Source organism: Protomyctophum bolini (assembly GCF_963924005.1).
Source record: "Protomyctophum bolini genome assembly, chromosome: 5".
Classification (NCBI taxonomy): domain Eukaryota; kingdom Metazoa; phylum Chordata; class Actinopteri; order Myctophiformes; family Myctophidae; genus Protomyctophum; species Protomyctophum bolini.
In genome coordinates, this window is record NC_137866.1 from 8,743,141 (window position 1) to 8,757,675 (window position 14,535).

Consider the following 14,535-nt stretch of genomic DNA (forward strand, 5'->3'; position numbering starts at 1 on the left):
TATGAGTCTCTGTAGCTCAAATGATTTGTGTTAAATTGTCCGCTCAGAGTCATGCCATATAATCAGAAATACCTTGAAAAGACCAAAGGACCCCTTAACCCATTCTGACCGGGAACCCATGTTGGTGTCAGCATCATGTTATGCTTTAGCTATTGAAAAATAGCAGATCTACAAGCTCATAGCGCGCCACCGAGTGGCGCGCTACGAGCTTGTAGGTCTGCTATTTTTGAAAAATCGAAGAGACGACTGACATTTTTAGAATCTGATCTCAGGTCAGAATGGGTTAATCAGACCAGTGTGTGTCCAGTGGAAACCTCGTATGAATCTGATCTCAGGTCAGAATGGGTTAACCGTGTTTTGGTCAACTTAACCTGACTGATATATTGCTTCCTTGACTTGAACGTTCTTTCTTGACCCGAGGCCCATCATTGATTTGAAAAACAGCCTGTAGAATAATTCAGCCTTCCATTTTTACGTATCCTGATTCTCACCTCTACAGGGAAATAAATGTGATGTAGCGCAAAGGGACAACAACGATGTTGAATAAATATATACTTTGACCTCTGTGTTATTCAGAATCTTACTGTAGTGTGTTGCCATTTTTACTACAGCATATCCTACTACAGTACTTCATCCTGTGGTACAGTAGGTAGTGAAGGGTTAATGTCTGCTGTGCGTCTCCCTCCCCAGTGGGTGGTCATTGGGCCGTGCTCTGGGTCAGCTGTGCTGATTGAGGTTTAGATCAGACTGGAAAGTACTGCTGTTCCAAATGCGACATAATCTTTTCAGACTTTAAGTACAGAGTTGTACTAAAGATCAAAATAGAAGACTCTAAGGACGAACAATGGGTGACGTGCTTCCAGAAAACCGCCGAGGTCCGTACAGTCACGTCCAGTCGCTGTCACTGGCAAAACTCAGAGACACTGATGGGGCTGCATTCAAAAAAGTAACCTAGCTCGACCAGTCATAGACGGAGTCAAGCTGGAGACATACAACGGTGACAATCAAGTGGACACCACAGTAATAGAAATCCGACCAGTGACGGCCGAAAATGAATCTATCTATCTACTGTCTGTCTACTTTATTTGGATTATGCGACCGTCACGCACTGGCATTTTGCACCTAATCCTATGTTTTGTTTTCTCTTAGTATTTTTTTCTAGCACCTCCACCTTTACTCAAAGCACAATATACATCTGCTGCTATGCTCACGCACCTTTATATCTTATCTCAGGTACCATGTCAATATTTTGATTTAGTTTTTGAGTGGTGCAGCCCCTCATTGCCGGCTGGGGCCGTCCGAGCACGGAAATAGCATTTTTTTCACCACCAAGTGTCACTGTTGCGCAGCCTAACACACACACACACACACACACACACACACACACACACACACACGATGGGAACGACGCACAAAAAAAAAACGAATCTCACCCACTCCATTACTTCTGTGTAAACCTAGTTGCGAACTCAGTGAGCACTTACTATGAGACCTAGCAGATCATGTCTGTCTGTCTGTCTGTCTGTGTGTCCTCCTTTTGTGCCCATATATGGAGCTGAGTGATTTGTTTGTGATTGATGCAACACACTCCATATTTGGACGTATAGCTGCGTTCGCTTCCCGCGTTTGCGCGTCTTACTTGTGATATGACAATACTGTACGTAAAGCAGACTCTGATTCTAACCGGTCTCCTCTCCTTCCTCTCTTCTTCTCCTCCTGGATCTCTCCCACCCCGTCCTCTCTGACCTCCTCCCACACAGATGTGGAGCAGATGGCCATCGACTGGCTGACCGGAAACTTCTACTTTGTGGACGATGTGGACGACCGGGTGTTTGTCTGCAACAAGAACGGCCAGACGTGCGTGACGCTGCTGGACCAGGAGCTGTACAACCCCAAAGGCATCGCCCTGGACCCGGCCATGGGGTCAGTCAGCCCCGCCGCTGCTACGCTGCATCACAGCCTTTTTTTTTTTTTAATCAAAGTTTTTTTATTAATTTTTCACACATGAAAATATTATACAACATTTTTCGAAAAAAAAAAAATTCCCCCTCCCCTCCCCCCAGAGTACACGCTCTGAAAGAGCCACAACCCCGGTATCTTGCACCATATGAAATAAAAGGCACATACAAATATACATAGACATAATAGAATAATAGAAGTATGCAAAGAAATAATAATAATACAAAAAATATATATAAATATATATATATATATATAAAATAATAATAATAAAATAAAATAAAACAATTACAGTAGGGTCAGTGTAACAAGTTAAGGATTGTTGATGTCAGCCGCGTTCATCCTCTCAATGTATGTCAAAAAAGGTTGCCAAATGGTGTAGAATTTTAAGGCACCGGCGTACCCTCTTGTGGAGTTGCATGGCGGCCTTTTGATTAGACTTTTAGTTTTTACCTGATGAGACATCTCAGGGGGCAGCTTGGCCCAGTAATAATCACACACTCGGATCCCATGATTCCTTAGTTAACGTGACAGATTAAAGCTAATACAACATAAGACGTGAGGTCTATTGTTTGCGTGTAAAAGGTTGAAAATATACAGTAAATAATTAAAGGACTATGTCGTTGAACACCCCAAGCCCCCTCCCAGATAGTAAAACGGATATCTCTTTTCTCCCCTTCAAATCCCAATGTGATAATAAGCCAGTTCCCCTCCAGCTTCTCTCCTGCTAATCCCCACAGTAGGTCATAGTCTTTTGAACAGTTTTCATTTCGTTTTAGTCGCATTTTAGTAATATGAAATGTTTAGTCTAGTTTTAGTCGACTTAAATATCATAAGATTTTAGTCGGCTGAATCTGCAGTTCATTTAGTCGACTAAAATGTATTATGGCGGGCCTTGATGCCTTCATAATGGCTGATGATTGATTGAAACGTTTTGTAACGGTTTGCAAAATGGGTACATTTCAAACGAAGTCAATACAAAACTGTTACTGTGGACGACACCATGATGAAGCCTTTCACTTGGGTCCACCGTTTTCAATTCATCGGAAAGTTGATTTGATTTTACACTTGCTAAAAACAGCCGATCTACAAGCTCACAAAGTGTCGCACTGCGACGCGTTGTGAACTTGTATAGAAACAAACTGTATCAAATATGACTGACTGTCGTAAACGATACAGAGACACCTCCCCGACGATATCGCAGAGACAGTTTGTTTACTTTTGGACCACAGTTCTTGATTTTAAGAGGACCCCATGTTATTCTCCGTAGAGAAAAACTTCCATGAACCAGGGGATGAACGAACGAGTGACATCAGGACTTCGGTGCTATTGATTGATTGAATACTTTATTATCAGTTTGCAGAAAAAAAAGCACAGGAAAGTACTGTTCAATACCAGGATTGCTGAGAGGATTTAAACCCAAGAAAGCCTATGCATTTTCCAATCGGGGTGACTCCTTGATACTCAATTCATCGATGTCATGATGTCCTCTCAAGCAACACAAAATAATTAATATTTTGTCATGTCCTATTTGCTGACCTGGTACCAGGGAGGGTGGTTGTCAAGCTCCCCAGCCGTGAAAGGGCGTGACCATTTTGACGCAAACCTGTGGTGAAATCAATACTCGCATCCTACATAGCCTATAGCAGGCTTAAGTAGTATTCCGTAGCAGCTTTCTCAGGCCGGCCGGGGGGGATCTAATGATTGGACATTGTGCTGACTAAGCATGCAGACGGCTGTCGATGCACTTCCTCCAAACGGAAGGACAGACATCACGCATATAGGATGGTCACTGAACACACACACACACACACACACACACACACACACACACACACACACACACACACACACACACACACACACACACCTGGATAAAGGACATGACACTAAAATGTCGTTCCTTATCCCATTTAGGCCTAAGGCCGATTCTAAAAACGCCTCTAAATCCTGACCTAAGGTTTCGTTTCTGGAAAAACTTCAAATATTTATATAGCAGCATCAAAAAATTTACATTTTTGAATACTGTACATACTACTGTACAGAACCCAAATATGGGTTCCCGGCCTAAGGGGGTAAGATACCAATATGGGTTCCCGCCCAGAATGGGTTAATTCACGGTATCACTTCTCCATTTTCATCGTCATTGGAGACACGTGTTGATGCATCAGCATCCCATTTATGCCTCATTAATGGAATAAAAGTGTCATCATTTCCACCCGGTCGGGTCAATTCGACACACGCAAAGAGGGAAGTACACATGCAGCAACGGATGCAGTCCCTGTTCTCACATTCCCACTCTGAAGCTTGATTTATACTACATCGTATGATATGGGTCCTGTGTAAAAAAATAATAAATCTACAAGCTCACAGTCCCTATTGCATGTCAACCTTTTCCATGTCGAGGATCGACCCCCAGAATTATCTGTATTTGGCCGCGGACCACCATCTGAAAACATGTTATTCCTCCAGGCTCCAAGACTCCAATATTTGAGTTCGCTCAAATATTCGCTCTGAAATAATTTATGTTGAAAGATTTACGCTACATTTTCATGATTAAAAAAAGAAATGGCAGAGCTATTAGTAGTGCTGCACTCTGTGCCGCGCTATGAGCTTGTAGATCTGCTATTTTTCAATAGCTAAAGTATAACATAATGCTTAACCCATTCTGTCCGGGAACCCATTTTGGTGTTCGCATCATGTTATGCTTTAGCTATTGAAAAATAGCAGACCTACAAGCTCGTAGCGCGCCACTCGGTGGCGCGCTATGAGCTTGTAGGTCTGCTATTTTTGAAAAATCGAAGAACGACTGACATTTTTTAGAATCTGATCTCAGGTCAGAATGGGTTGATCAGACCAGTGTGTGTCCACTAGTGGAAACCTCGTATGAATCTGATCTCAGGTCAGAATGTGCTAAACATGTCAACGTGTCCATCTTATCTTCTGGGGCTGCAGGAAGGTGTTCTTCACGGACTACGGCTCCACGCCGCGGGTGGAGCGCTGCGACATGGACGGTCAGAACCGCACCAAGCTGGTGGACTCTAAGATCGTGTTCCCCCACGGCATCACGCTGGACCTGGTCAACCGGCTGGTCTACTGGGCCGACGCCTACCTGGACTACATCGAGGTGGTGGACTACGAGGGGAAGAACCGGCACACCATCATCCAGGGGCTGCTGGTGAGGATGGACGAATAATAATATTATAATGTTAAAGGGACACTTCACCCTTTTTGCAAAAAAATGTATGTTAATGACGTTTAGAAGCTTTAGAACACTTTCCTGGAGGTCTTTATGTGTGTAATATGTGGTTTTAGATATTTTAGATTGTAGCAGTGAGCCTGTTGTCTCTGATGTCATGGACACTGGGCTCACTTCCTTCCTGGACTACATGTCTCAGTAAGACAGCTCTCCCCCCTATCCACAAGGAGGAGCAGTGCACCAAATAATTATGGGAATTGTAGTCCAGGAAGGTAGTGAGACCAGTGTCCATGACATCAGAGACAACAGGCTCACTGCTACAATCTAAAATATCTAAAACCACATAATACACACATAAAGACCCCCAGGAAAATGTTCTAAAGCTCCTAAACGTCATTAACATATATCTTTTTGCAAAAAGGGTGAAGTGTCCCTTTAAAACTATTTGTATTGTACAGCACCTTTCATGACATGAAATGCAGCTCAAAGTGCTTTTACAGAGCAATAGAGAATAGAGAAAAAAAACAAAGGCATAAAACATTAAAATAATAACGGTAATGCAATACAGTGAGGACATGAATAACAACAGGATTTTAAAAGCTCAACTAAAAGCTAGAGTGTAGCAGTCGGTCTTGAGCTGAGCTTTAAAAATGTCTACAGAGTGGATGGATGGATTGATGGAAGGCAGTGCTCATTTTTACAGAAAAGTTTTTGTCAGTCCTTTGTAAAAAAAAGAATTATAATTTAGTTTTAATCATATTTAGTCATCTGAATTTGTGAAATGTAAATTTCTTTCTGTCATTGTAGTTTTAGTCGATGAAATGAACACTGGATTGATGGATGGACGGACGGATAATTCATAGACAGACAGACTATTGTTAAACTGTACATACATTCATACAAGGACACAAGCCCCCCTGGCTTTTTGTGTTATCCTTTCAGCGTAACCTTTGGCCGTACCACCCGTACTGTCAACAATCCTGCTAATAATGTATTCAATCAATCGATTGACAGATCAATCGATGAATCAATCAAACGCATGATAGTTCAGCCTTCCTTAAAACGTTGGACCTGTTGAGTTGCCAACAACAAACTAAACATCAACACATCGCACCAACACCACTGCCCCCCTCGCTGACATCTCCACCGTCTCTGCTACGAGAATATAATACAGTGTCTGTGGTCGCTCAAAGAAAACTGCCACCAGTCATTGATTTATTGTCATCGTGTTTCCCAGTCGTCCTCTAGTATATATCTTGAGGCAGAGAGAGAGTCACTCCCTCAAGGGGATAACTCCTTTTTATTCCCTTGATTGATATTACTTAAAGAGTGTGTGATGTCCCTGGCCAGTGCCTCTCTAAACATATTAGTCTGGCCGTAGCAAAAGCTTGGCTCACTCTCATAGCAGACTAATGATTGTAATGAAATCAAGGGCTGCAGTGGTGCAGGGCTGAGGGGGAGCGGGGCTGTTTAATATGATCCCAGCCCATACATCTCCCTGACAGTAGAGGAGAGCGCCGCAGAACAGACCCTTGTGAAGAAAAAAAACCCAAAGCCTTGTCTGTTAAATGCCAGATGGGAAGTCGAGCTATGCTGCCATGCGCCAAGTTTACACAAACACACTATCTCTCTCTCGCATGCTCTTGCTCTCTCTCTCTCTCTCTCTCTCTCTCTCTCTCTCTCTTTCTCTCTTTTGCTCTCTCAAAAGCTTAGATTAGACACTGATTTAATAGCCTGTGATGAGGAGCTCAAAATCTTCTCAAAGTCTTGCCAAAAGAGGCACGCACAAGACAAATGAGTACACAAGAGCCATTATCCACGCTGTTAGTCATGCACCGTGGGTGCGTGTGTTCACGTGGGTGCTTGTGTTAATAACGGCAGGGGAGAAGGTATTACTCATCGAGTTGATAAGATACTTTGAAAAAACACGTCGTCGTCTCTGTGCCCTTCAAAAGATCGAGCACCTGTACGGGCTGACCGTCTTCGAGAACTACCTGTACGCCACCAACTCCGACGAGGGCAACCTCAACCCCAAGACCAGCGTGATCCGAGTCAACCGCTTCAACAGCTCCGACTTCCACGTGGTGACCCGGGTGAACCGAGGTGCCGCGCTGCACGTCTACCACCAGAGGCGCCAACCTCCAGGTATCACTGCCAATCTGCCATGCACCCGCCTATGGGCCGCCACTGTCCATGGTCACACATGGCATGTCGCCATGCCATGCTCCGAGGGAGCTTGGGGAAAACAATCTAAATCTTTCAAATTGTTTAAATAGCCGATGGCTAAACAATAATTTGAAAGATTTAGATTTATTTCTTTGGGGTGGGGCAGTCTGAAAGTTGTTTAGGACTGGACAGTGGTTTAAATCAAGTACATTTTACTTAAGTACAACTTTGAGGTATTTCCAATTTTCAGTACTTTTACTTCTACTTCACTACATCTCAGGCACAGGTACTTGCAGTACTCCACTACAATTATTTGAAAATCAGGACCTCCACGTTCCTACCATTGGATAACAATGTTTGATTCCTTTTTTTACCTTGTAGTGCCCTGCAGTGCACTGTAAACGCCGTTTTCACAGTGTCTGTGCATGTTGTGTCCATTCTCAGTGCGGAGCCACGCATGTGCCCTGGACCAGTTCGGCAAGGCCGGAGGCTGCTCGGACATCTGTCTGCTGGGAAACAGCCACAAGACGCGCACCTGCCGCTGTCGCTCCGGCTTCAGCTTAGGCAGTGACGGCAAGTCCTGCAAGAGTAAGTACAATAGCAGCCCTCTATGAGAGGAGACGTAAAATAGCAGCTATGAGAGGAGACGGATGGCTGAGGATTAAGCCTGATTCTTACATAGTCTGATTACCAAGTATAAAAATGAGTTTTTCCACTTCCACCAGTCAAGTTTTACATCTTTGAGTAATGTTGACGTTAATCTGAGGGCGGGGTGGTCTTTTTATGTTTATTGAAGAGTCTAGTCGGTCTGTCTGTCCTTTTCGTTATTATTCTGCCATGAGAATTTAGAGAAAAACAAACTGTGCTGTTATAACAGTAAAGATCTTGATTCTTTAATCTTGGAATATTTCATGCCAATTCCAAACATGAATTATTTCCTCATACATTCTCAAAGAGTTTGTTGGGTTAGTATGCTATTTGGAACTTTGTTGTTCTTCCATAATTATAGGTTTGTTTTAGTCAAATGTTTACACATCCTAAACAAACCCATTACAGCCCCCTCCAAAAAAATATTTTGTCTCCACTGCTACTCTGTCTGTCTGTCTGTCTGTCTGTCTGTCTGTCTGTCTGTCTGTCTGTCTGTCTGTCTGTCTGTCTGTCTGTCTGTCTGTCTGTCTGTCTGTCTGTCTGTCTGTCTGTCTGTCTGTCTGTCTGTCTGTCTGTCGTGGTACTGTTGAGCTTCACACTGTGCACAGCTGCATGTGAAGCTTTGAGCTGCATGACGTTTTTAGCAGCCATTATGTGATTCCGGGTGTGACAGTACAGTAGAGGGACCCCCACACGGTAGCTCTTTCATTTCTCTACCGTTTCGGACGCGGGGCGGCTCGCCGGAACTGGCTCAGCCCCCTGAGCGCATTTTTGGCGGTCTGGATGTTCCGGGGGCCCCCACACGGTAACTCTGCGTCCGTTTCGGAAGTCCGTTTCGGAAGTTCCGGGACCCTCACACAGAGTTGCACCACTCAGTTCACACGGGTGGGATTTTCACTTACTTCACAACTTTCCGCATATTTCACAACCCCCAATTTCACCGCATAAAATCCCAGCATATTTTATGGCGAAATCAAGGATTTTAGACCGCATAATCAAGGATTTTAGACCGCATAATCAAGGATTTTAGACCGCATAATCAAGGATTTTTGCCCACGTTTTTCTGGAGGATTTGATTAGCTCAATGTTTAAAGATTCAGAAACCGGGTTCAAATCTTTTTTTTATTTATTATCCTACTACAGAACCAGACCATGAGTTGTTCCTGGTGTATGGTAAGGGTCGTCCTGGCATCATCAGGGGCATGGACATGAACGCCAAGGTCCCCGACGAGTACATGATCCCCATTGAGAACCTGATGAACCCCAGAGCTCTGGACTTCCACGCCGCCAGTGAATTCATCTACTTTGCCGACGCCACCAGCTACATCATCGGCCGACAGAAGATCGACGGCACGGAGAGAGACACCATCCTGAAAGAAGGTGAGGGTCAAGGATGCAATCTGTTATTTCATGTGACTGACCTGAGAAGGGCCCTGGAAACTATGAATGTAGTTTATCCCATTAAGACCTGAGGCTGATTCTAAATGCCTTATGCCTTAATGCCTTAAAGGTATATTCAGTGATTTCACTCAAAAAACCTTAGGTTTCGTTTTTGGCTGTGGGACCTAAGCCTTCGTCCAATCAGGATAGAGAGTCAAAAACGAAACCTAAGGTTTTTTGACCCCCAGGGGTTAACTGGGGACAGGGAGGAACTCCTTATATGGTCAGCACACTCTATAGTAGAGAGGATTATCACAACAAAACAAAAAAATAAGTGATATTTGAATTAAGTGAAATCACTGAATATACCTTTAATCAGTAGTTCTCAAAGGACCCCCCTTGATATCTGCTGTATGGCCTCGGACCCCCATCGGAAAATGTTTTTCCCCGTGACCCCCATAAGAGAAGATTCGTTTAAAAAAAAAAAAATTAAACATTTATTTTTCAAAGATTGTTCTAAAACGTTCAAAAATAGGAGATGTACAAGCTTGTATATATCCTCTATTATTTAGTAGTAGCCGACGCAAAAATCTCAAATGACACGGACGCTTTCCTGGTTTTACTGGATTAATAATAATATATATTTATCTGGGCAGTGCAGTGGCTGGCACTGGTGCCTCACGGCAAGAAGGTCCGGGGGTTCGATCCCCGGCTGTGTTTGCATGTTCTCCCCGACCTTGTTTTCCTCCCACATCCAAAGACATGCATGTTGGGTACTCCTGCAGGTGCCCGTGGCCGTGGGAATTGGCATGTTGGGTACGCCTGCCCTTGACCGTGGTAGTGGCATTACAACTGGACTTGGTCCCCTAGCGCTGCTCACTGCTCCTAAGAAATTAGGCTGGGGCAAATAACAGAGGACAGATTTACTCTTGAGGATTATAAAGTAAAGCTTTTACAAACCTTTTACGAACCTTTTTATGAACTATATTTAGTCCTTGGTTAAAGGCTACGTTCCTTCCCTGGTTGTAACACCCACGTTCAGTGGTGTAGGTGTTGTTATCGCCAGTGTCACACAGCGATATCTCAAGCAGTTTTACTACTATTTGGAGAAAACACGAAAGACATGTCACATGAGTTGTGGGTATAGTCAGAACCTGGTTTAATGATATTTCGACCCAAGTTTTGACCTTGCGTCACAGCCATATCTCAAGCGGTTGTATTTCTATCTGGACATCAAACATGGCACATGATTTGTGGGTATAGTCAGAACCTGGGTTACTGATATTTAAACCCGAGTTTTGACCATGTGTCACAGCACACTCATGCCACATAGCATGTCTGTAGCATCTCTCTGAGTGCATTTTTTTCTTTCTTTTTTGTTAACCCATTCTGAACGGGAACCCATTTCGGTGTTCGCATCATGTCATGCTTTATCTATTGAAAAATAGCAGATCTACAAGCTCATAGCGCGCCACCGAGTGGCGCGCTACGAGCTTGTAGGTCTGCTATTTTTGAAAAATCGAAGAACGACTTGACATTTTTTAGAATCTGATCTCAGGTCAGAATGGGTTAATCAGACCTAGTGTGTGTCCCAGTGGAAACCTCGTATGAATCTGATCTCAGGTCAGAATGGGTTAAGGACAATATGGCATTTTTCTCCCATTGTTCCAGGTATCCACACAGTAGAAGGCATAGCAGTGGACTGGATGGGAGGAAACCTGTACTGGACGGACGACGGGCCTAAAAAGACCATCAGTGTTGCCCGGTTGGAGAAGGCCTCCCAAACCCGCAAGACGCTCATCGAGGGCAAGATGACTCACCCTCGCGCCATCGTGGTCGACCCCCAGCACGGGTGAGAGAATATTATGCATTGCACCTAACCTATCTCGGCGGTCATCATTAGAGAGTGTGTCCGACTGAGGTGGCCGGCTCTGGAGAATCGCTTATTTTGATCGACTTTAGTCCTCAAGCAATTCACCCGCCTACAATTTACAACTTACAATTTAGGCATTTAGCGTTTAATTCAGCGTGACAATGGCAATGCATAGAATACCTACATACTAGTACGAAGTCGATCAGATGAGGAGGACATTTGAAGGACAGACAGACAAGACAGACAGAGATTACTGGAATGTATAGATGAACATAATTACTGCCTTTTTTATCCCTTGACCGTACTGTATGTGCAAGTCATTTAGCTTACTGTATTGCAGCAGAAAAACCGAGAGAGAGAGAGAGAGAGAGAGAGACACAGAGAGAGAGAGAGAGAGAGACACAGAGAGAGAGAGAGAGAGAGAGACACAGAGAGAGAGAGCTGATCTGAGGTCACAGACTGTTTTCATAGACATGAATGGAGCTGACAGCTTCCCTCCTGTGCACCAGATGGATGTACTGGACAGACTGGGAGGAGGACCCGACGGTGAGCAACCGAGGCAAGATCAAGAAGGCCTGGATGGACGGCTCCAACCACCAGGTGTTCCTGACCAGCAAGACGGTGCTGTGGCCCAACGGTCTGAGCCTGGACATCCCCCAGGGCATGCTGTACTGGGTGGACGCCTACTACGACCGCATAGAGATGGTGTACCTCAACACCACGGAGCGCAAGGTGGGTGACTGGCAATATTAACCCATTCTGACCTGAGATCAGATTCATACAAGGTTTCCACTAGGACACACACTGGTCTGATTAATCCATTCTGACCTGAGATCAGATTCTAGAAAAATGTCAGTCGTTCTTCGATTTTTCAAAAATAGCAGACCTACAAGCTCGTAGCGCGCCACTCGGTGGCGCGCTATGAGCTTGTAGATCTGCTGTTTTTCAATAGCTAAAGCATAACATGATGCCAAACACCAAAACGGGTTCCCGTTCAGAATGGGTTAACAGTATTAGGGCTAGGCAATACCATCAATACATTATATACATAATGATACGAGACTAGATATCGTCTGGGATTATGGATATCGTAATAATGTGATATGGCATAAGTGTTGTCTTTTCCTTGTTTTAAACTTAAAGGCTGCATTTCAGTGACGTGATGTAAATGTCTGAACTTGCCTGTCTTTTATGTTAGTTGGCTCTACCCAATAGACTCAATATTTACTCAATATCGTCGTATTTGATCAAACACATTTGAGATATTGGATTTTGTCCAGCCTTTGTAATGATCACGAAATGCCTAGCCAAATAAATGTGATTTAAAAAAAACTAAAGAAGAAAAGTAGTAGTACAGTATATTTTAATTGAGACAACGAGCATAGTTAATACAAATTATGTTTTGTAAGTGAACCATGTCATTGTGAGCGTGCTGCTAGCAGGTACTATGTGGAATGTTTCTTGTGGAAACGGCTGTACAGCCTGTAAATAACATTAGAGAGAGCCTATGTTTGTGTCGTTTGTGAAACAAGCTTGTAAATGTCTGGAAACCCCTTGCTTGTATTGTAAATAAGAGACCCTACGGCTGTGCTGTTTGTAAATTCACTAAGAGACCCTACGAGTGTGCTGTTTGTAAATTCACTAAGAGTGTGCTGTTTGTGTGTGGAACGAGCTTATACATTTTCTTTCTTGCCTTGATCTCCTAACCCCCCCCTCTTCTTCTCTTTCTTGGTTTTCTTGGAAAAATAACAGAATGAATTATGCACAAAAAAATAACAGAATGAACTATGCACAAAAAAATAACAGAATGAACTATGCACAAAAAAATAACAGAATTAACTATGCACAAATAAATAACAGAATGAACTATGCACAGCAAAATAACAGAATGAACTATGCACAAATAAATAACAGAATGAACTATGCACAAAAACAAATTTCACCCAATGTTGTGTTACTTGTAAAGCTGTGATGTGCCAATAAAGCTGTACATTGTGATTGCTCCAGGTGGTGTACGAGGGTCAGGAGCTGAACCACGCCTTCGGCCTGTGTCACTACAAACAGTTCCTGTTCTGGAACGAGTACCGCGGCGGCAGCATCTACAAGCTGGACCAGGCCACCAAGACCGTCACCCTGCTCCGCAACGAGAGGCCGCCCATCTTTGAGATCCGGGTGTACGACGCACACCAGCAGCAAGGTACAGTGCTATCAATATTGCACATGTAGAAATACTCCCGTTTCAAGTATATGTATACAAATGTATACAAATCATGTTGTGGAATGGCTGGAGAAAAGTGTCAGGTGTGATGTGTGACAGGAAAAGTATCAGCAGGTGTACAAGATGGTGGTGAGACGGTCTATGTTGTATGGCTTAGAGACACTGAGGAAAAGACAGGAAGCAGAGCTGGAGGTAGCAGAGACTAAAATGTTGATTGTTAAAATGTAACCGTGATGGATAGAATCCGGAACGAGCACATCAGAGGCACATATCGGATGTTTTGGAGATAAAGCCAGTAGAAGGATGTTGAGGTTGGAACTGCCAGGCAGGAGGCCTATAAAGACCAAAGAGAAGATTTATGGATGTAGTGAAAGAGGACATGAAGTTAGTTGGTGTGAGAGAAGAGGAGGCAGATGATTCGCTGTGGCGACCCCTGAAGGGAAAAGAAGATCTACAAGCTCACAATGTAGATCGGCTATTTTCAAATGACCAAAATGTATATAGTGTTGAAGTGGTTAATGCACGTTTTAAATAATAATCTAAATCTACAAACTAGTTTTCAAATAACTGTAGTGAAGTAAAAGTACAATATTTGCCTATGAGATGTAGTGGAGTAGAAGTAAAAGTATCTCTCATCTCTTATAAGGCCTTATAACAGGAGTCTTCAACAGGGGGGGCCACTTCATCTCTCTCTCCCAGCTAACGGGTCCTACTGTAGGCCTGAAAAACGTTAAAGACCTTCATTATTGTGTATTCTCAGGTGCCAATGCGTGTCGAGTGAACAACGGCGGCTGTGGCAGTCTGTGTCTGGCCATCCCCGATGGAAGGTCCTGTGGCTGTGCCGACGACCAGATCCTGGATGCCAACAATGTCACCTGCAAATGTACTTACCCACTTGTTTTTTTGTTTTTCTTTTTTTACAATGTAAAAAGATCGATCTGAGAAAGCTGTGGAAAATTCATTACTCAGCGGGAGCTGAGGAGGCTGTTAGTTAGTTACACTGCTCGGCTTTCCTTCCTTTCACCATCTATAGTATAATATACTTTATATCTGTGCCACAGCTGGGGGAAAGGTTCCAGGAACCTTTTGTCC

General features: G+C 43.7%; 1 protein-coding gene across 1 annotated transcript in view; it reads left to right on the forward strand.

Annotated features, from left to right (window-relative positions):
• Positions 1-14,535, forward strand: part of lrp1ab (low density lipoprotein receptor-related protein 1Ab) — a 180,346-nt gene that overhangs the window by 75,673 nt on the left and 90,138 nt on the right. Inside the window, exons 7-15 of the mRNA XM_080764626.1 lie at positions 1,761-1,923; positions 4,915-5,137; positions 7,114-7,303; positions 7,769-7,912; positions 9,116-9,352; positions 11,024-11,204; positions 11,735-11,957; positions 13,233-13,422; positions 14,204-14,326. Of these exons, the coding sequence (XP_080620752.1) occupies positions 1,761-1,923; positions 4,915-5,137; positions 7,114-7,303; positions 7,769-7,912; positions 9,116-9,352; positions 11,024-11,204; positions 11,735-11,957; positions 13,233-13,422; positions 14,204-14,326 (1,674 nt within the window). The remainder of the gene's footprint in view (positions 1-1,760; positions 1,924-4,914; positions 5,138-7,113; positions 7,304-7,768; positions 7,913-9,115; positions 9,353-11,023; positions 11,205-11,734; positions 11,958-13,232; positions 13,423-14,203; positions 14,327-14,535) is intronic.